Source organism: Martes martes, assembly GCF_963455335.1.
Source record: "Martes martes genome assembly, chromosome: 4".
NCBI classification, from domain to species: Eukaryota; Metazoa; Chordata; class Mammalia; order Carnivora; family Mustelidae; genus Martes; species Martes martes.
Window position 1 is genome coordinate 180157407 of NC_137891.1, and position 23786 is coordinate 180181192.

At 38.8% G+C, this 23786-nt stretch overlaps 1 protein-coding gene across 1 annotated transcript in view; it reads right to left on the bottom strand.

Annotated features, from left to right (window-relative positions):
• Positions 1–23786, bottom strand: part of SPEN (spen family transcriptional repressor) — a 94327-nt gene that overhangs the window by 58053 nt on the left and 12488 nt on the right. The window contains exons 2-3 of the mRNA XM_080801345.1: positions 7228–7548; positions 3646–4122 (exon numbers count right to left, since the gene is read on the bottom strand). Of these exons, the coding sequence (XP_080657471.1) occupies positions 3646–4122; positions 7228–7548 (798 nt within the window). The remainder of the gene's footprint in view (positions 1–3645; positions 4123–7227; positions 7549–23786) is intronic.

The window sequence follows — 23786 nt, forward strand, 5'->3', positions numbered from 1 at the left end:
TCTCAGGGTCCTGGAATCTAGCCCCGCATCCAGCTCTCTGCTCAGCGGGTAGCGTGCTTCCCCCTCTCTCTTTGCCTGCCTCCCTGCCTACTTGTGATCTCTGTCAAATAAATAAATAAAATCTTTAAAAAAAAAAAAAGATATCAGGAAAGTTTATGAACTAAATTCAATAAATTCTTCAATTCCTTTAACCTGTATTACAGAAAATTCACTAACATGACAGGAAAAAGAAACCCAATGATAGGAAACTACAGAAATAAAGTATGTTCAACTTCAATCTGGCCTTTTTTTTTTTTTTAAAGATTTATTTATTTATTTATTTATTTGACACGGTGGGGGGTGGGGGGGAGGGGGGGAGAGAGAGAGAGAGAGAGAGAGACAGGGAAAGAGGGAACACAAGCAGGGGGAGTGGGAGAGGGAGAAATAGGCTCTCTGTGGAGCAGGGAACCCAATGAGGGGCTCATTTCCAGAACCCTGGGATCATGACCTGAGCCGAAGGCAGAGGCTTAACAACTGAGCCACCCAGGAGCCCCTCAATCAGGGCTTTTCAAAGAAATACTTTTGTGGAATATACACATTTAAAATTTTCTGTTGAAAGGAAAATTGACTCCCTAAACCACGACAGAGAAAGAGACAGACAGCACCACAGAGCTGCACACAGGAAAGCTTATACCATTGAGTTCCAGTTCTCACCAGTTAAATACTGAGAATAGTTATGCAGAAACTGTAGGTGTGTCATTTATAAAGAGTTCACAACCAGACTGTTTACTCATTGGAAATGCACTGCTAGGAATCTGTTCACCAAAGCTCTAACAATTAAGGGGGATGGAGGGTGATTAACTTCCCTGTCAGTCAGCCATGCAGACAGAATACAAGCTTGTTTCTATCGCTGGAACCAAGCTATATTTCATCTACTATAAGACGTTAATTTGAAACATTTTTAAAGAACTTGGAAGGTCATGGTTTCACAGTCATAAGGTTTTAAAGATTACAAAAAAGAACTTATTTCCCGCAAAAGGAAATTCAACATTCTGAATCTATAAAACATCTCAAAATATTACACTCTGATGTCAGCATAATAGTAAAGGAAAAAAGGACATCTGATAAAAGGGAGGCTGAATGGGTATTCTATGCACATCAAAAGATTTTTTTTCTCAGACTTGCTTGGATCATATATAATGACCAATCTTTCAGCTATTTACATTAATTCTACTTTATCCATTGTGCTAAGAACCGTATCTAAGTATTTCAACTATTTACTGAACATATACTTTGAGAAAGATGATATGCTAAGCTCTATGATGTGCACAAAGGAAGACCTGGTCTTGTTCTTAAAAGGACAGCACTGAAAGGCCTGTCATTCAGTCCCATTTCCAGAAAGTTCACTGTTTTTCATAATCAACATAATCTGATTATTAACACAATGTCTCTCCCACTTGTCCCAAATTAGGCATTCTCAGAGTCCAAGACTTCCTTCTCTGAACTACTGAAATATCCTCCTCACCACAATCTCGGTCTTTCCTACTCTATCTAAGTCACCAGATGCCTTTCTAAATCTAAAGCACAGATCTCAACAAACTACCTCCCTTCTCAAAATCTTTCAACCACTCATCTCTGCATAAAGAACTAAACCCAAAATCATTATCATCGTTAAGTCATTCTAAATTACGTGCTGTTCACAAAACATTCTTCCATCTGTATCCTTCCAGGTTGTTCCTTCAACCCACAGTGTTCCCTGCCTAGCCTAAAACTCAGCCCTTCTTGTCTACGAAGTGCTACGTAACAGCCTTTATAGCCCTACATCATAAAAGCTTCCAGCCCTAAGCATGAATCAGGTAGCTGACAGAAGAGGAAATACCTTCAACAATTGTAATTTAGGGGCACCTGGGTGGCTCAGTGGGTTAAAGCCTCTGTCTTCAGCTCAGGTCATGATCACAGGGTCCTGGGACTGAGCCCCACATCGGGCTCTCTGCTCCACGGGGAGCCTGCTTCCCCGTTTCTCTCTGCCTGCCTCTCTGCCTACTTGTGATCTCTGTCAAATAAATAAATAAAATCTTTTTTTTAAAAATTGTAATTTAGTCCCCGTGTACATTTTCTAAGCTTATCCTGCCTTTGTGGCGTTATCTTTCTGACTGTAAATATTCAGAAGCATATAACCCTTCCTTTAGATTGCATAAACAGGGATTAGCGCCATCAAATTCATCAGATGGCCTCTGGGTTCAAGTTTTTGAGCCTACAATGCTAAGGGCCAGATCCCAAATCACTATCACTCCCACCAAAGTATAATGCCATCCTGAAGGCCCTGTATCATATTTCTCCAACTTCAACACTTCCACAATTGGCTGGCTTTTCATTAAGTTTTGACACAATGGAATGCTACTGTGTCCCTTTAATGAGGTAGGTTTAGAGAAAAAAGACTAAAACCTGAGTACCTGAATTCTATGTAGGAGAAAGTAGGACATAACAAGACTTCATAATCAGCTTATTATAGCTGCAACACTGGAGCCAGTACATAATTTTCCCCAAGTACATGATCATTTACTTGCCTCAAATTAATTCAAAGCAGGCAATACTGGAAGAAGAATAATTAATCTGGGCATTTTCATCAGTCAAAAAATTTTGTATCCTATAAATTTAAAATACACAGCATTCAAATATGAAACTAGGATATTTGGCATAAACAGGATCAATAACAGTAGATGGAAACAAGGAATGGTTAAAGACCATTCAAATGCTTCAACAACTGAAGCAGTAGTAATAATAGCTAATAATTACTAAAGGAAGCATTTAATATATATGGATATCGAGCTAAGCACTTAAATACACTTTTTCATTTAATCTTCACAATAATTTTAAAGCCTGATTCTCACAGAAGATGAGAAAGCTGAGGCATAGACAGCTTAAGTCACTTGTCCAAGGTTATAAAATGAGTAAGCTGTACTATCTACATAGATCTGTGATAAACTTCTAAGCGGTTTCCTGTTAAGATTACCTTCAAATTATTATTTTTACCTTTAGAATAAAATTCCTTTGTAAAAAAATTTCCAACTAATGAAATTAGCTCACTCAACCTTAATGAACAGCTAAGTTACAACCTGCATTTAAAGTTTTTCTACTTGAGATTATAAATTGGCTTTCACCTTGATATTAAAATTAGTTAAAATGTACCCAAAAGTTGATTTAGTCATTGATAATAGATGTGTCAACAGTATATTTCACCAGTACATCTTTTTTTTTTTTTTTTTTCACCAGTACATCTTTAAACAAAAGGCTTTTATGAATTTTCAACCAAAATAATATAAGTTAGCATTATACACCCAAGAAATTAAAAACTTTAAAGAGATACATTTTCAGCAGCACAGGATTTACTTCATTCAGCTAAAGTTACCATTTTTCTACCTCTTTTGGCCATTTGAATATTGAGCATCTGGAGCAAAAAACAGCATTTGCAAATCACTATTTCAGGTACTTGACAGAATGGTGAATTCCATGGCCACCCACTAATCACAGCTTCTTACATACACGATCCAAGATTACTTACTTTAAAAAATATTACTATGCTACAAATCATTACCACTGATTGTTGAGAATTTGTGACATTTTATTCAACAGCTCGTCTGTGATAACAAAAGGCTGTTAACCTACCTGTCACTGCTGGTACTACTGCTGCTGCTGATTGAATCACTACTGGAGGATCTACTCCTAGAGCCGCTGCCGCTAGGGGACCTTGTAGGTCTAGACGCTTGGCTAGCCAGCCTCTGAGGAGACTGATTTCTAGACTGGGATGAATGTGGTGACCGACTCCTGCTGTGCTGGTAATTCCGCTCTGGCCTTCTGCCTCGTACCTCCCGGGTAATATCATCCCTGTAGATATCCCTGTGTACCACACTGGGCAGTGTAAACTGCTCCCGAGCCCTAGGTTCGTATCGGGGGTCATGAGCATCAAAACGGTTTGGACTTCGACTCCGAGAAGTATAATAGAGCCCATGTTGTAAAGTCCGCTCGCGAGGATCTCTATAGTAATCCTGATCGTAATGTCTTGTCCGATCAAATCCTCCCGTCCCCCGTTCATGGTGTCCATAGGCACTATGTTCATAAGCACGCTCCCTGTTATCTGAAGCCCTGCATTTAGGAGGGGGGGAAAAATATTTAATCAATCAGAAAAGGGCAAGCAAAACTAAAAGCAAGTCATGCAAACATTCATTTCAGCATTGTCTGTCTTTGCAACTGTCATTTTCTAAACAGCATTAACCTACTTAGTAAGCAAACACTACCAAGCTTAACATTTTACTTGACTCCAAAACTTATTTTCACAGCTGAGCAATCATTGTGTATATTGGGCTTTCATGACTAGTGTTCTGCAAATTAGATGCTCTCTTTATTAGGGATTTTCTGGCTTATATGCAGAAATATACATATACCATCTCCTTTTCATTTGCAGTTTAATGGAACAAGAAGAGACTATCATTTTAATATCAAAGTTTTCTATACTTCCATCTGATTAAAATATATACCAAACTTTTACTTACTTGACAAATTTATTTTAGGCAAAATTTCCATGATACATTTTAACACAGACATGAAAGCCCTATTGCAATGTATGTCCCAGCAGTAAGAGGGCATTTTCAAAGAAGTCCAGAAAAAAATTTTAAGTATAATTTTTTCTCATTAACTTTCGACTTCTTGGGTAATTATAAAAACTACCAGATTATGTAAACTGCTGTGCCCAAACAATCACATTTAATAATAGAAATGGAATCTTAAAAGAAAAGGTTATCAAAATACTGGATTGACACATGCTATTTATTCTACAGTAAATTTAACTAACTAAAGAATAAAGACTACTTCATCTCCTGGTGCTATCAAATTCCACGTAATTTTTTAAAACAACTATTCCATGATCCCACTTGTTAATGTCTGTGCTTAATGTTTACAGGAAATATGCTCTTAGTCATAGCTAAGCTCAAATTGCCTCTGATAAAATTAGCCAACTTTGGAAACTGTAAGATACTTGAAGGTTGCTATTAGCAATGGATTAACCTAAAAAAAATTTCTGTAGGACATGACTATTTGCCAACCTACGGTTACAAAAGATTGCTGCATGTTCAATTACACATGCACTTATGTGTTGATAATGAAAACCAATGCTAATCCTACACAGAAATCCTAACATTTTCTACTTTTGTAGGAAACTGGAACTCATTTTCTGAGTTCCTAAAAGACCATTTCATCACTTGAATCTCAAGTTGAGACTGAGTTTCTTCTCAACATTCTCTTTGGATCTGATATTCTATCGAAAGATTAAGAAATCACCAAATACACAGAATTAGAATCTCTCCAGTGAAGAATATCTGGCAAAAATCTTACAACTAATACTATGTCCTCAGTAGATACATAAATCCAAATCTCTCCACTAATCTTCATTTTCACCCACCCTTTCTTTCACTTAGTAGCAACCATATCTTCCTAGGCTATATTTGCTTTTTGCTGCTATGATGTGAAGCAACTGCATGGGGAAAAAATTCAGTAATATCTTTCCTATTTAAAAGTATTAAATAACTTTTTCCTTTTTAAATGTGCTACATTTCTGGCATTTGGATAGATATTTCAATGTCTAACAAACAACAGCGTTTCCTTTGAGACTTAAGAGAAAATTTCACAAATAATTCAATTAGCACCCTATCAAATGTTAATTGGTAAAAGCTGTTATTAATGATGTAACAAGCAATAGGCAATAGTTCTAGGATAATTACTGCTACAGCTGGTATTTTAGAAATATGCAAAGTTCTTATCTATTAGGAAGATACAGAAGGCAGGCACAAGAGCTAGCAGAGCTGAAATCTAATAGCTATTCTTTGATTCATCTATTAGTACTAAATACTTCTAGAGTTAGTGGGGGAAAAAAAGAAGAGAGTTTGACTTGGGTTAGGAGAGGGGCTAATATACACAGGTCAGGACATACCAACCTTTTCCAAGTGTGGAAACACGACCTATAATCCCAATTAAATCTAGGGAGAGAATTGTGAACATAACTTCCCCAATTTTGGCCCCTCTTATGGGGGTAATCCACCTTCTTAATGGGCAAGGGTGTCAAATGATATTTAGATGAACCACAAGGAAAAAAAAAATCTTAGTGACCAGATAAAATAATTCCACTGGAAGCAAGTAGTCCCAGACAAACTGTAACTCTCAAACCCCCAGACTTCTTTCTTGAGATAGTAGACAATTATAAATTCATCCACAATCAAAAAAATTTCCAGCCCTAAGTAGGAATCAGGCAGCTGACAGAAGAGGAAATCTCCTCTACGATTCCACCAAATGAGGAAGAACAGTTGCTCCCCATTAGTTCACCTTTGTAGCCATCCAGCACAGTCAATTTTGATTGCTGTATCCACAACTGATCGTCACCATGTGTTCAAGGCTAAAGTACCTTTAATTGGACAGCAACTTGCTTAAGAAACAAAATAGTAATCCTCTTCCCCTGGGCTAATGGAATCTTGACTGCATGACATCCCATACATTCCAGCAATTAGAAAAGAATGGCTATATTCCAGGATTTAGAAACATTCATCATCTCAAATTTCCCCCATTCCATCAAGGAGTGTAATTCCAACATGGAAAATGTGTAGATCCAAAATGGAAAAAAATCAAACATTGCCTTCACTCTTCTTCATCCAAGTACAGATTTCCAGATTTAAGTATTGTTTGTAGAATCCAGGCGGTTGAATCATTATGGTCTGCTAGGTTTTTTGTGACAATCCAATTTGTTTGTACACTTTGTGTAGTGAAAATTGAGAAGCAGATATCAACTTCTAAAAGAATCTGTAGGCTCTAATATTCCAGAAATATTCCATATAGTACAACCATAAAATCTGTAGCCAAATAGCTCCATCAGATAGCAGAGATATATCCAAGGAAGGCCTTCAGATTATCCAACAGAAGGAATAATTAATTCTAGAAGATAGGTAACTCCAAAAATGATACTGCCATACAAAATCTTCCACCATTTTACATCTCAGGAGTAGATATCCAACCAGCTGCAGGAAATCCTCTACGATTCCACAAGATACCAGCCACTGGGATAGAAATCACTTCCGTTTCCAACCCAAAATAGGAAACATTGAGAATGCCCAAAACTTTAAATCCATCTGGGGCCCCTAAATATGAGTTTCTGTTTCTCACCATATCAAATACAAAATACCTGCCTACAGAAACCTTGGAACTTACCCATCAAGTCTCCGCTCATAACGTCCTTCTCGTGCATGAAGTGATGGTGGAGGGCCATAAGCAGGCCCTCCACCACCTCCTCTGAACCCAGAAACCTCTCTACTACGAGATGCTATGGAAACTGTATCATCCAATCCCCGAGCAGCACTCGGAATGGTGCCTGGTTCATTATAATCCGTGCGTAGGTCTCTATCTCCCATTTTGTTGACTGAGTTGTGAGCCTTCTGTGCACTTTTGATGTCCACAAAATCCACAAAGGCGGCCACTCCTCCTTCAGATCCCCTCTTGGGGAGAATTTTGACACTTTCCACGCGGCCATATCTGGAAAAAATAAAACATTATTGTTGCATAACAATAATTTTCCAAGAATAGTCTGTGAAAATCGTATTTTTAGACAATTTACATTAACTGCGTATGTAGGAGGAGTTGCAAAGTATACAAGATGGCTTTTACACTCACATTTTTCTTGGGGCAAAAATTTACAAAGATTTTTTTAAAGCAAGCTCAACACCCAATGTGGGGCTTGAACTCATGAGTCCTGAGATCTAGTCGCATGCTCTACCAACCGAGTCAGCCAGGTTCCCCAAAATTTACAAATGTTTTAATCATTACTATCACTTCTTAAATATATTCACTAAATTACTTTTCACCTTTTAAGAACACTTAGCTGAAATGAATCTCTGTTTTATGAATTTTTACATTCTAAAAAAGGTTACTAAACCTAAGATGGTTCAATGTTACTTAGAAATCTTTAAAGATGTTTATTAGGAGGGCCTGGTGGCTCAGTCCTTAAGTGTCTGCCTTCAGCTCAGGTCATGATCTCAGGGTCCTGAGGGGACTGAGCCCGGCATCCAGCTCCCTGCTCAGCAGGAAGCCGGCTTCTCCCTCTACCACTCGCCCTGCTTGTTTCCTCTCTCGTTGTGTCTCTGTGTCAAATAAATAAATAAAATATTTTTTAAAAATTAATATTAAAAAGAAACATCTTCACTAAAAACAGCTACTTTACAGATTTCATTTTTAAATCATTAAGTGAAAATGAGCTTACTGAAAAAATGAGATGATTCCACAATCTTTACTTGAAAGTAATCCATTTGAAGTGACAGTCTTAATTTTTTTAAGACTTTATTTATTTATCCAAGAGAGAGAAAGGACAAGCCAGGTGAGGGGCAGAGAAAAGACTCCCTGCTGAGCACAGAGCCCACCACAGGGCTGAATCCCAGGACCCTGAGATCATGACCTGAGCTGAAGTACCCTGAGATCATGACCTGAGCTGAAGTCAGACACTTAACTGACTGAGCCACCCAGATGCCCCTCAAGTGAGAGTCAGATTTTTTTTTTAAGATTTAATTTATCTATTTGACACAGAGAATGCGAGCACACAAGCAGGGGGAGCAGCAGGCAGAGAGAGAGGGAGACTTGGGCTCCCCACTAAGCAGGGAGCCCGACATGGGACTTGATCCCAAGACACAGATACCATGACCTGAGTCAAAGGTTGACACTTTACCAACTGAGCCACCCAGGTGCCCCAACAGTCTCATTTTTTAATGCAGTTTTCTGCTATTTAATTTTTTTCAGGAGGTTAAAACTTATAATTTAGGTATACTTAAAACTGTTTTTCATATAAATTAATGAATTTGAGAAAATCTTTTGATAGACCATATGTTCCCATTTTTACTCAAAAAAAAAAATGCTTGAGATGTCTGTAAAGAAAAATTTTAGGGCACCTTTTATATTTGGAAGATATGTGTAAGAAATATAATGATTCAGAATTTTAAAAGTCATGAAAATTCTATGAATTTCATTAGGAGTTAACTATGCTTTATGTACTTATAATCTGGCATTTTAGAAAGGCAAGCACAGCAATTTTAAATATAGCATTCTTATTTGCTGACAAACCAAAATCATAATTTTACACTTCTCCTGGAGCTGACATTATCAGAAAGCAGAACTTTTCTCTTTATATCCTCCAGTATGATTTAAGTTATACTTCTCACAAGGGAAACCTAATCCTAAAATTCTGTTTCATCAGGCAACTGAACTAGAAGTAACAAAATTATTTGTTGATACTGAATTAATGGAAGGAGCTTTCTAATTTGGAAAAAAAAATTGTGAGAAATTGGAATAGTTCTTTTCTTTCCACACAAACATTAAATACCTTCCAGTGTATCTGACAAAGGACTTGTATCTAGAGTACAAAAACTTTTATAATTTAACCAATTTTTTTAAATAGGCAAAACACTTCAACAAAGAAGATACACAGATGGCAGATAACCCAGAAAAATATGCTCAAAATTAATAGTCATTAGGGAAATGCAAATCAAAACCACAATGAGATACCACCTCACACCCATTAGGATGACTATTTAAGGCAGGAAAAAAAAAAGGAATAAAACAAGTGTTGACAAGAATGCAGAAAATTGGGGCGCCTGGGTGGCTCAGTGGGTTAAAGCCGCTGCCTTCGGCTCAGGTCATGATCCCAGCGTCCTGGGATCGAGCCCCGCGTCGGGCTCTCTGCCCAGCAGGGAGCCTGCTTCCTCCCTTCTCTCTCTGCCTGCCTCTCTGCCTACTTGTGATCTGTCTGTCAAATAAATAAATAAAATCTTTAAAAAAAAAAAAAAAAAAAAAAAAAAAAAAAAAGAATGCAGAAAATTTTGAAATCTAGGGCAGATCTAGTAGAACTATAAAATCGTGCAGCCACTGTGGAAAAGTTTGGCATTTTTCTCAATAAGTTAAGCAAAGAATTACCATATGACCCAGCAATTCCACTCCTTAACTGGGGTTCAAATAGCTATGTGTACACCAATGTTCACTGCAGCATTATTCATAACAGACCAAAGATGGAAACAACCCGTGTCTACCAATGAATGAATAAACAAAATGCGAAATATATTTATAATGGGATAGTATATTAAGACATAGAAAGAGGGGTGCCTGGGTGGCTCAGTGGGTTAAAGCCTCTGCCTTTGGCTGGGGTCATGATCTCAGGGTCCTGGGATCAAGCCCTGCATTGGGCTCTCTGCTCAGCGGGAAGCCTGCTTCCTCCTCTCTCTCTCTCTCTGCCTACTTGTGATCTCTGTCTGTCAAATTAATAAATAAAAAATCTTTGAGGGAAAAAAAAGACAGAAAAATAAACAAAGTTCTGATACAAGCCACAACATGGATAAAAATTAAAACATCACCCTCAGTCATTAAGCATCTGCCTTAGGCTCAGGTCATGATCCCAAAGTCCTGGGATCAAGCCCCGCTCAGCAGGAAGCCTGCTTCTCTCCCTCCCATTCCCCCTGCTTGTGTTCCCCTCTCTCGCTGTCTCTCTCTGCCAAATAAATAAAATCTTTTAAAAAAACAAAAAATAGGGGCGCCTGGGTGGCTCAGTGGGTTAAGGCCTCTGCCTTCAGCTCAGGTCATGATCCTAGGGTCCTGGGATGGAGCCCTGCACCGGGCTCTCTGCTCAGCAGGAAGCCTGCTTCCCCCTCTGCCTACTTGTGACCTCTGTCAAATAAATAAATAAAATCTTTTAAAATATATATATACATATATAAAATTAAAAAAATAAAAAATAAAACATCACCCTAAATGAAATAAGCCAGACACAGAAGGACAATTCGTTTATGATTCCACTTATATGAGGTACCTAGAATAGGCAAATTCATAGAGACAGAAAGTAGAACAGAAGATAGGAGGAGCAGAGAAGAGGGAAATGGGGAGTTATTGTTTAATGGGTACAGAATTTCTGTATGGAATGAAAAAATTCTAGAAATAGATAGTGGTGATGATTATATGTAACACCACGAATGTACTTAACACCACTGAATTGTATGCCCCCAAACGATTAAAATAAATGTTATATTATGCATATTTTACCACACCCACACCTACAAAGTTTCTCACTAAATGGAAGGTTGCAAAGGTTTTTCTATTAAAAAAAAAAAAAAAAAAAAAAAGAAGGGCACTAGGGTGGCTAAGTCAGTTAAGCACCTGACTCTTGATTTCAGCTCAGGTCCTGATCTCAGGGTCGTGAAATCGAGCCCCGAGTGAGCCTCAGCACTCAGCGGGGAGTCTGCTTGAGAGTCTCTCCATCTCCTGCCCCTTCCCATGCCTGGATGCATTTGTGCTCTCTCTCTCTCTAAAATAAATAATTTTTTTTTAAAAAAAGGCAGTGGCTAACTCTTCATTATCCATGAAAACTCAGTTGGTAAAGGCGATGTCCTGATTTTGTCTACTCTTTCCAAAACAACACATTTCCGACAGTTTTCAAGTATCCTTCAAGTATTCAAGATTAAACATTTATCTGAAATTTAGTAGTTAAAAAAGAATCAAACAATTAGGTAATATTTCCTTTTCAACAACATCAAGCCTTAGATACAGGTTTTCAGAGAACTTATGGAATATTTTCCAGTAATACACAGAAAACATCAGTTTCTAAAATTACATGGTCACTAGTTATATGATTAAGTTAATGCATTTATAATTTCTCAAGAATTAAGGGAGCCTAAAGTTAAAATAAATGAGAACATAAGCTAAGAAACTGTGTTCGACTGCTACAAACTGCAGTATGTAACTATTTAATAGGTTTGTCTTCAAAAACAGTGAAAAAACAATACTAAACTGGTTTCTATTTGGTCAAAATGTTCAACATTAAAAAATACTAAACTGATCAACATACACTGTATTGTAAGTTTTTTAGGGGGGTAAGTTTTTAAGAGTCAATTTAAAAATTATCCAAGATAAGGGTGCCTGGCTGGTTCAGTCAGTACAGTATTCAACTCTTAATCTCAGGGTCCTGAGTTCAAGCCTCATGTTGGGTATGGAAGCCTACTTAAAATTAAAAAAAAAAAATTACCCAAAATAATGCCAGGTTTGGTGAAATGTTTGGTCTCCTTTCAACAATAGACAATTTAGGGGCACCTGGCTGGTTCATTTGATGGAGCTTGTGACTCCTGAGGTTGTGGGTTTGAGCCCCATGTTGGGTATAAAGATTACTTTAAAAAAAAAAAAAAAACCACAATGGACAATTTATATAGTAAGTACTGACAGTCCTTAGCAGTTCCCTGAAGAATGTAATTTCAGTGATTTAATGGCCTCAGAGTTCCCACTGGAAAGCAATGTTGACATAGTGGAGGAAATGCATGAGTTCTGGACTAGCGTTCTGATCCTAATTCAATTATTAATTATATGGTTTTTAACAGGCACTGTTCTAGGCACCTGATGCATATCAAGGAACAAAGCAAAGATCCCTAGTCTCAGGGAATTTAATTACAATTTAGATTCCTGATAGGTGAAGAGTAGACCTATTCCAAACTGTTTTTATCAACTCCACAAGAAACATACTCTATAATTTCCAATGCAACACCATTACATAAAGCTAAAGACATACCCCTCAATACAAATGTACCTCTCAATACCCTTTCTTTCCAGAAGGCACTACACTCAACCATTATTGGCTGGGTTTTCAATAAAAATACAAAGATTACTTTTAATCCTAGTTTTTGAAACTGACCCTACTAATAAGCAATAGTAAAAAATACCCACATACAGTACTTGCTTTTCACAAAAGGCCTCCTACTGCAGAAAACAATCCTCCCCAAGTCATTTTTTTTTTAAAGAGAGGGAGGGAGAGAGAGGCGGGGGGGGGGGGAGGAAAGGGAGAGAACCTTAAGCAGGCTCCGTGCCCAGCATGAGGCTCAACCTCACAACCCTGAGATCATGACCCGAGGCAAATCAAGAGTCGGATGCTTAACCCACTGAGCCACCCAGGTGCCAATCCCCAAGTCATTTTTGAAACAACAGATCCACTCTGCTTAGACAATACACTCAAATTCTACATCTACCCCTTCTTTGCCCTGTTAACTTCTAGAGGCAAAATATCTCATCTGAGTCTTTTATGATTACTAACACAACTGCTCTATTTCCAAGTAAAGAGATCCCTTCTAAAGCTTCAATGTTGTCCCACTATTCCAGGTAAGAAATAGAGGATTGTACACAGGGAGAATATCAGTGTTTTTGAAGGGGCATGCAATTAACCTACACATCTCCTCTGTAAAACCCAATATATCACTTTCCAAAAATTGCATATTTTACCAAACTATCACCCACTCTCCCACCCTTCCATCCCATAATGGCCAAGATGCTCCTTATTCAAAAGTAAATAACCAATAAGCACGGACAGAAAGAAGTGAAGAGCAAATGAACATGTCTTAAGGGATAAAAAGGCCTAAGAGATAAATATTAAAGACAAGAAATGTTTGTGTTTGTTCTTTACATTATAAAAAGGTTCAAAATCTTTCCTCTTTCAAAGTCAGTTAGTCATAAGTATATCCATTAAAACTACCAGACTATTTGAAATAATGCAGTAACATCAATACTTATCTTTTCATAGTAGTAACTCTTCATGAGGGAATTACTAATATATAAATCAACCCATTTGATCTTTTTTTAAAAGATTTTATTTATTATAATTTATTTGACAGACAGAGATCACAAGTAGGCAGAGAGGTAGGCAGAGAGAGAGGAGGAAGCAGGCTCCCCACTGAGCAGAGAGCCCGATGTGAGGCTCGATCCTAGGACCCTGGGATCATGACCTGAGATGAAGTCAGATGTTTTGACCCACTGAGCCACCCAAGCGCCCCAACCCATTTGATCTTATATTTAGAAGAAAAGGCTGGTTTCCCCTCTTGTGACAGACCTTTATTTTACATACTACACCAACGACTAGAACTACTACAGGCAGATTAAAAGGCAGAATCCTTAGCAACTTAATATGTTATAACAGAGTTTAAGTTAGAGCTGCCCAGGGGTGCCCAGGTGGCACAGTCAGTTGAGCCAGACTCTCCGTTTCTGCTTGGGTCGTCATCTCAGGGTCATGAGATAAAGCCGTGTGTCAGGCTCCACACTCGACGTAGAATCTGCTTGGGATTCTCCCTTCCTCTCCCTCTACCCCACTCTCTCACTCTCTCAAATAATTTAAATCAATCAATCCGATACACACACACACACACACACACACACACACACACACGAGCGCGCGCGCACACACACACACACACAGCCCCGAACTCATGGTCCTGAGATTAAGAGTTACATGCTCTATGCCCCTGGACTGTACACTTTATAGGAGAAATCCTGTTTTGTTTTTTTTTAAGATTTTATTTATTTATTTGACAGATATCACAATTAGGCAGAAAGGCAGGCAGAGAGAGGAAGGGAAGCAGGCTCCCCGCTGAGCAGAGAGCCCGACGCAGGGCTCGAGTGTCCCAGGACCCCGGGATCATGACCTGAGCCGAAGGCAGAGGCTTTAACCCACTGAGCCACCCAGGCGCCCCTGGACTGTACACTTTAAAAGGATGAGTTTTATGCCATGTAGATTAAATTCCAATAAAACTTATTAAAAGAAAAAGATATGGGACGCCTGGGTGGCTCAGTCCGTTATGTGTCTGCCTTCAGCTCAGGTCACAATCCCAGGGTCCTGGGATGGAGTTTGGCATCTGGCTCCTCTCAGTGGGGAGCCTGCTTCTCCCTCTGCCTGCCTCTCCTCCTGCTTGTGCTAGCACTCTCTTCTCTGACAAGTAAACAAATAAAATTTTTATTTAAAAGGAAGGGAAGGGAAGGGAAGGAAGGAGAGGGAAGGGGAGGGAAGGGGAGAGAGAAGGAAGGGGTGGGGAGGGGGGAGGGGGGGAGGAAAAAGAAAAAAAAAAAAAAAGATACAGGGGCGCCTGGCTGGCTCAGTCATTAAAACATGAAACTTGGGGCACCTGGGTGGCTCAGTGGGTTAAGCCTCTGCCTCTGGCTCAGGTCATGATCTCAGGGTCCTGGGATCGAGCCCCGCACCAGGCTCTCTGCTCAGCAGGGAGCCTGCTTCTCCCTCTCTCTCTCTGCCTGCCTCTCTGCCCACTTGTGATCTCTCTCTGTCAAATAAATAAAATCTTTAAAAAAAAAAAAAAAGAACCATGAAACTTGATCTCGGGGTTATGAGTTTGAGACCCACATTTGGTGTAGAGACTAAACATTTTTTTAAAAAAGAAAGACTAAGGGGCGCCTGGGTGGCTCAGTGGGTTAAAGCCTCTGCCTTCGGCTCCGGTCATGATCTCAGGGTCCTGGGATCGAGCCCCACATCGGGCTCTCTGCTCAGCAGGGAGCCTGCTTCCTCCTCTTTCTCTGCCTGTGTCTCTGCCTGCTTGTGATCTGTCAAATAAATAAATAAAATCTTTAAAAAAAAAAAAAAAAAAAAAAAAGAAAGACTAAGATAATGCCTGTCACTGTCCTCTACTACAAAAGATTTTGTATCTCCTTTACTCACAAAGATCTGTGACCTCTAAGAGGGTATTATGCTAAGTGAAATAAGTCAACTGCAGAAAGAGAATTATCATATGACTTCACTCATATGTGGAATTTAAGAAACAAAACAGGATCACAGAGGAAAGGAGGAAAAACAAAATGAAACAAAATCAGAGGGGAGACAAACTATAAGAGACTTTATTTTTTTCATAAGAGATTCTCAAGTATAGGAAACACAACTGAGCGTTGCTGGAGGGGCCGTGGTGGGGGACGGGGTAGCTGGGTGATGGGTAGTAAGGAGGGCACTTGATGTAAAGAGCTCCGGGTGTTACATGCAACTGATGAATCACTGAACTCTACCTCTGAAACTAATAATACACTATATGTTAACTAACTGAAATTAAATTTTAAAAAAGATCTATGTTATCTCAATATAAATCAACTGTATGCTCTGGTTCCTGTAACTGGGCATACCTGGAAGACATTTTCTATTTCAAGTGTGCCTGACTGGGAAGATAAGTACCCCATGACTGGTGACAGCCAAAATCTGCCATTTCCATTTCATGATGATACAGAATTCTTTCAGGAAATCTACCGTGAAATAAATCTATATATAAAGTAGATTTATAAACATTTTAAAATAATTAATATATTCCACCTTTAATCACATTATCTTTTGCCTAAGTACAAATAATCACTAAAGATGGCAAAAGACAGACTAAGGATCCCTAAAGCCAGCAAAAGGCAGTCAACCACAAATCCCCAGCCTCACTGGAGAAAAAGCTAATACTCTGAGAGATGTTTCTCTACTTGGAAGGACAGGGGGAGGAGTGGAAAAAGATGAAAGGAGGAATGATTTGTAATAGTTTCACGATTTGTGTTCTCTCTCTGCCAAAAAAAATTTTTTTAAATTATTCATTTGTTATATAATCTTGGGTCTAGGAAAGACTCAACACAGGAGGTAAAACCTCTAAATCATAAAGGAAAAAATCACATGAATCCCATTTTTTGTTATTTGTTACTGGAATGTCCATGTATATATATATACACCTACTAAGTGCTATGTGATTTTTTTTTTTAATTTTGTTTATTTGAGAGAGAGAGAGCTAGAGAGATAGAGCACACAGAGGAAGAGTGAGAGGCAGAAGCAGGCTCCCCACTGAGCAGACAGCCCATTGTGGGGGCTTGATCCCAGGACTCTGAGATCATGACCTGCGCTTAACCAACTAAGACACCCAAGTGCCCCACTATGTTATTTTTTAAAATGTTTTACTGTAGAATCCTTCTGCAAATTCAATAAAGTTGTAATCTGAATGATTCTGTGTGATGTCCAAAAAAGAAAGAAAGAAAGAAAGAAAAAGACCACACAAACCATAGAAAAATTATAGCCCCTAAATAACAAAACAGTCAAAGGATAAATGGGGGAAAAATAGCTGTAACACATGAGAAATAAATGTTTTCCGAAATATACAAACAATGCTGATAAATCAAGGGAAACACAGGCCCAAACAAAAACAGGTAAAATATCTGAAGTTCTTTTAAAATATGCATATATTGGGGTGCCTGGGTGGCTCAGTCAGTTAAATGGGTGACTGGCTCAGGTCAGGATCCCAGGGTTCTAGCATGGAGCCCCCCCATCAGGCTCCCCAGTCAATGGTGAGTCTACTTCTCCCTTTCCCTCTGCCCCTCCTCCCACTTGCACCCATGCTCGCTCGCTCACTCTCTCTCTCTCTCAAATAAAATATTTCTTAAAATTAATTAAATTAAAATATGCACATACACACAGAGGGTGCCTGGTTGGCTCAGTCGGTGGAGCACGTAACTCTTGATCTCAGGGTTGTGGGTTTGAGCTCCACACTGGGCATAGAGATTACTTAAAAACAAAACCTTAAAATGAATAAAATATACACAAATAGTAAACAAAAAAATACACTCAAAAACGCTGTTCAATTTTACTCAAAATTTTTAAAATCTGAATTTTATTTATTCTTTTTTAAGTTTGTCTGTTTTTTTGGTCAGATATAGAGAGTGAACACAGGCAGGCAGAGTGGCAGGCAGAGGCAAAGGGAGAAGCAGGTTCCCTGCCAAGCAAGGAGCCCGATGTAGGATGTGGGACTCGATCCCAGAATGCTGGGATCATGACCTGAGCCAAAGGCAGCCGCTTAACCAACTCAGCCACCCAGGTGCCCCCAAAATCTAAATTTTAAAGAGGGTAAAATAACACAAAACCCAAAATTTTAATAATACCTAGGTACTAGTCTAACATAACAGACACTTTCATAAATTCTCTGAAGAAGTACAAATCAGAAAAACCTCTTAGGAAGACAATTTGATAGTACTGATTAAGAATTAATTAAGTACACATCCCTAGAAATTCCACTCACAGGGACTAATCACACATGTGCAATTGCAGGCGTCTGCAAAGAGTACACAACACTGCTTACTGCAACACTGCTTGTACGGTGTAACAGGGTAACCATTCTGCTTTCTACCTATGTGAATTTGACTGCTCTAGGTACCAGCTACAGGTAGACTTATTTCACTTAGCATAACTTTAGTTTTTGCTTTTATAGGCTCCCCACTCAGTCTGGAGGCCAATGCAGGGCTTGAACCCAGGACCCAGAGATCAAGATCGGAGCTGAGATCAAGAGTCGGACACTTAAATGACTAGGCCACTTAGGCACCCCAGCATATTTTTTTTAAACAGGAAAAAAGCAAATTTAATAGGCATGCATACAGAGAATCCACAGAAATGTCAAATTCCCTCACTGAGCACAGTTTCTTCAAAGTCCCTCCATGTTGTGGCAGGAGTCAGAATTTCCTTCCCTTTTTAAGGCTGAGTAATATTCCACTTCATGAATTCTGTTTGTCACAAATCTAATTAGCACATTCTGTTTATTCACTCATGGGTCACAACACTGGCTGCTTCAATCTTTTGGCTATTGTGAATAATGCTGCTATGAACATAATAGATGCCTTTTTTATATGAAAAGCTACTTACTGGTTCTGGCTCTACTTCAGAGGGTTTAAGAAAACTTGAAGACTGATGACAAGCTTAATTCAACCAACAAAACTAAACTCATCTGTTTACTGAATCCATGGTGAATGCCTAGAATCCTGTACATAAAAATTGGATGACTAATTCTTTTTTTTTTTTAAGATTTTTATTTATTTATTTGACAGACAGAGATCACAAGTAGGCAGAGAGGCAGGCAGAGAGAGAGAGGAGAAAGCAGGCTCTCCATGGAGCAGAGAGCCCAATGTGGGGCTCGATCCCAGGACCCCGGGACCATGACCCGAGCCGAAGGCAGAGGCTTTAACCCACTGAGCCACCCAGGCGCCCCTTGGATGACTAATTCTTAAGAAAAGCAGTATTTTCAGTAAAGCCTCAAATGACAAAATTCTTCAAACTATTATAGGCATCATTACCTCAGTGGAAAAAACATATATATATACACACCTATGCATTATTTTATACCATCTAATGAGAAACTATTTACTAAGTAAAATTAATTTGAGGGGTGCCTGGCTAGCTCAGTCAGTAGAGCATATGACTCTTGATTTCAGGGTGGTGAGTTTAAGCCATGTTGGGCATAGAATTTACTTTAAATTTTTTTTCATTATTTTTTAACAAAAGGATAGTGCTCAACTGACATGTAAACCCCTAAAAGATTATTCAATTATAAGAAAAAATGGCAAAGATTCTATAATCTTTAGATCCTACTGGTGAGATCAAATAGGAAGACTGAGTATTTTAGCCAATCTTTGAAATAATTCATAAAGTACTCCTCTAGAGAACAGGAGAGATGACTCTGTACTGGAAAAATAAAATATATAGTACAGGAATATGATGACTACTAAGTTAACACTTGGACATTTGTTCTCACAATAATTCATGAATAACTTCATAAATGTGTCTGATTTACATAGTACTTTTCTGGGAAAAGTTCAAGTATAATTAATTGTCAATAGAATGCAAGTGATGATTATCCATTTCTTAGAGTAATGACAATAAATAAAACAGATGGAGAAAAGAGGACCAAGGCAAGCTGATCAAAAAAAGGGAAGACTGGAGAGAACAAAGTGGAAGTAACAGAAGCCTAGAGAACAAGTAAGAGCAAAAACGCACATCGAGTCCCTAGTATGAATACAAAGGGCTCTTTAAAAACATGATTCCTACCTGGTTTACCAGAACTATTATTTACAACTACTGAGAAGAAATTTTTTTTTTTTTTTAACTTGAGAGAGAAAGAATGAGCAAGAGAGGGAAGGGAAGGACAGAGTAAGAAGCAGGAGGAGACTCCCAGCCGTGCAGGACCCTAAAATCATGACCTGAGCCGAAGGCAGACCCTTAACCGACTGAGCCAACCAGGCGTCCCAAGAAATTCATTTTTAACCTTTTAACTTCTTAGTAAAATGACCATTTAAACAATGACTTTGGAAAACTTACAAATACTTCTAATACTTCCCTTGACTAGTGACTTTTATCCTTATTTCATACTATATAGTTGCTAAGATAAAATAGAAGACAAAAACATGATCCCATCTTTTTGTAATGTACATAAATTCAATATTCTTTTCATATTCCACTATGAGTTTTTTTTTGCAAAATCTTTGAAGACTACCTCTACTCCTAGATTTAGGAAATGGGTTATCACTCCTCAATCTTAAAAGGTCTTTGGGGGGCACCTGGGTGGCTCAGTGGGTTGGGCCGCTGCCTTCGGCTCAGGTCATGGTCTCAGGGTCCTGGGATTGAGTCCCGCATCTGGCTCTCTGCTCAGCGGGGAGTCTGCTTCCCTCTCTCTCTCTCTCTGCCTGCATCTCTGCCTACTTGGGATCTCTGTCAAATAAATAAATAAAATCTTTAAAAAAAAAAAAAAGTCTTTGGATTTTTTTTTTTACTGAATTCCAGTGTTTTATAAACGTTTAAGTAAAAGTGCTTCCCCATAAAGAACCTTGGCATGAAATTAACCCCATCCAATTAAAAAATAAGTTACAGGGCACCTGGGTGGTTCAGTCTAAGTGTGAGACTCTTGATTTCAGCTCAGGTCCTGGTATGAGGGTTGTGGGATCAAGCCCTGTGTGGGTCTCCGTGCTCAGCACAGAGTCTGCTTAATCCCTCTGCCCCTCCCCCTGCTCAAACCCACTGGCTCTAAAATAAATGAAGTACAAACTCTTAAAAAAAAAAAGTCACTGGGGCACCTGGTCGCTCAGCCAGGAACCTGCTTCTCCCTTCTCTGCCTGCCACTTCCCCTGCTTGTGCTCATCTCCCTGTCAAATGAATAAAATCTTAATTTAAAAAAAAAAAAGGCGCTAGTTTCTAAGCCAGTCATTTTATTAAATACGCAAAATTCCCCAGTCAACATTTTAATCCGATTAGTTATAATCTCTAGAACTAAAAAGCTTTTTTTTTTTTTTTTAGGAAAAATAAAACATTCAGAAAAAAGTCAGAACATTTTTAAAACAAAATTTCCTGTAAGATCAACACAAAGGAAATCAAATGTCATAACCCTGTGAGACCCAAAGCTGTGATGAAAGTTCCTTTTATACATGTACTTTTAGAATGACAAAGCAAATATATGCTAAAAAGGATAATCTGTGTCAAAAACCCCTGTGGAAAGGGTTACTTCACAAGAAAAATAGAGAGGAGTAAGTGTAAGAAAAACTAGAGTACAGCCTTACACACTTTACATGTAACAAAACATATACACCTTTTTTTTTTTTTTTTTTAAATTAACTGCAACATGGAGTGCCTGGGTGGCTCAGTGGGTTAAGCCTCTGCCTTCCACTCAGGTCATGATCTCGGGGTCCTGCGGAGCCCCACATCAGGCTCTCTGCTCAGCAGGGAGCCTGCTCCCCCCCCTCCCGCCTGCCTCTCTGCCTACTTGTGATCTCTGTCAAATAAATAAGTAAATAAAATCTTTTTTTTTAAATTAACTGCAACATGCTGTTAAATTATTTAAAACTTTACAAATACCACTTAAATCTTGACCCAGAAAGGCTACTTTTGACTAAAGAACATAGCTGGTTAGCAGAATGATTCATTTCAAAGTGATACACTAATGTTTTGTATGATGGCTACAACAGTATTTCTAGATATTAAATTCTCTTATAATCTAACTGAACATTAATACATACTTTTAAAGAATTTATAGCATTCCAGTGACCTTTAGGTTGTCTCACGAATGACAGCTATAACAAGATTTCTTAAACTGGAAAGACCCTAGGAATCTTATAACCCAACCCACTTGGTTTCTGAGAGGAATTACATGTACCCACTTTAGGTAATAAATGTGTTACGTAGAGTTAAAGCATCTTATTTTACGTACAGCATCACATAACTAACTGAATTTTAAGAGCTCTCTATAAACTTGAGATTTTCACAAATCTTGTTTCTTCTGATTAAAGCGTGGCCTACAGAGGCACCTGGCTGGCTCAGTGGGTTACGTGTCCAACTGATCTGAGCTCAGGTCTTGATCTCAGGATCATGAGCTGAAGCCCTGCACTGGGTGTGGAGCCTAATTAAAAAAAAAAAAAAAAAAAAAAAAGTCAGTACTTATTATGGAGTTTAATTCTAACTATGGATGTGCTTGGAATTCCCGTCATTGAAAGAATTCAAGCTGACTAAAAGGAGCAACATTAGAAATATAAAGACTCTAAGATTTCTAGGATAAGACTAGGAGTAAGAGGAGGAGAATGCAAAAACTTAAAAACAACAAAAAACCCATGGGGAAAAAAAAAGCAGTTCTACCCACTAAGAGTACAATGAGTAAAAAAGAGGGGCAGGAATCAAGCTATTCACCTGCCACTATCTTTGTTTTATTTTCCAGCCCAAGTCTTTTGGTGATTTTAACTTTTTCACCTCAACATTTTTTTTTCTTTTTAAAGACTTTATTTATGACAAAGAGATAGCAAGAAAGGGAACACAAGCACAGGGGAGCTGGAGAGGGGGGAGCAGGCTCCCTGCTAAGCAGGCAGCCTGTATGGGGCTCAATCCCAGGACCCTGGGATCATGACCAGAGCAGAAGGCAGATGCTTAACTGACTGAGCCACCCAGGTGCCCCTCACCTCAACCTTTCTATGTCAAAGCTAAAATTAGTACATAAATACGCTGTTACTATTCTATTCTTAACCAAATGGTTTGTTTAAACCAATGGTTCTTAACTTTTTCGTGCCCTGGACTGACAGTCTGGTGAAACCTATAAACCCCTCCTCAGAATAATATTAATAAAATAAAATGAACAAGATTACAAAGAAAAGCAATCATACTGAAATACAATTACCAAAATACTTTAACATGGTTCCACTCAGGGGCGCCTGGGTGGCTCAGATGGTTAGGCATTTGCCTTTGGCTTGGGTCATGATCCCAGAGTCCTGAGTTCAGCCCCTAGTCATAGGGACTCCCTGCTCGGCAGGGAGCCTGCTTCTCCCTCTCCCTCTACTGTTCCCCCGGATTGTGCTCTCTTGCCCTGCCAAATAAATAAATAAAATCTTAAGAAAAAAAAAATCAGAGGACAAAAGGTGATATTAACATACATTATAGAGAAAAAGAGTTTCTCTATGATGTATGTTAATTTCTTTTCTTTTTTTTTTTTTAAGATTTTATTTATTTATTTGACAGAGATCACAAGTAGGCAGAGAGGCAGGCAGAGAGAGAGGGAGAAGCAGGCTCCCTGCTGAGCAGAGAGCCCGATGCGGGGCTCGATCCCAGAACCCTAGGATCATGACCTGAGCCGAAGGCAGAGGCTTTAACCCACTGAGCCACCCAGGTGCCCCCAATTTTTTCTTTTTTCTTAAGAGAGAGCATAGGGAGGGGCAGAGGGAGAGAGAGAATCCCAAGCAGGCTCCATACCCAGCCTGGAGCCCAACTTGGGGCTCTATCTCACGGCCCTAAGATCATGACCTGAGCCAAAATAGTCAGATACCTGACTGAGCTACCCAAATGCCCCATGGACAAGAATGTTACCAGCAAAATTCACACAGTGAGAAACTCTATAGAACAATCAACCTGGTTTGCAACAAATTAAATTGTAAGGAGGGAGGGAGATTAAAATCTACAGATTAAGAGACTTCAATAGCCAAAATGTTCATCAATAAGTAAATAAACAAACTGTAGTATCTGGACTAGGATGGTGGTGGTGGTGGGGGTGGTGGTGGTGGTTACAAGATGCCTACATTTCTCAAAATTCAACAAACTTCACACTTAAAATAAGTACATTTTATTGAATGCAAATTAAACATCAATAATTTTTTTTAATTTACTAGGGCTTAAACTCACAACCCCAATA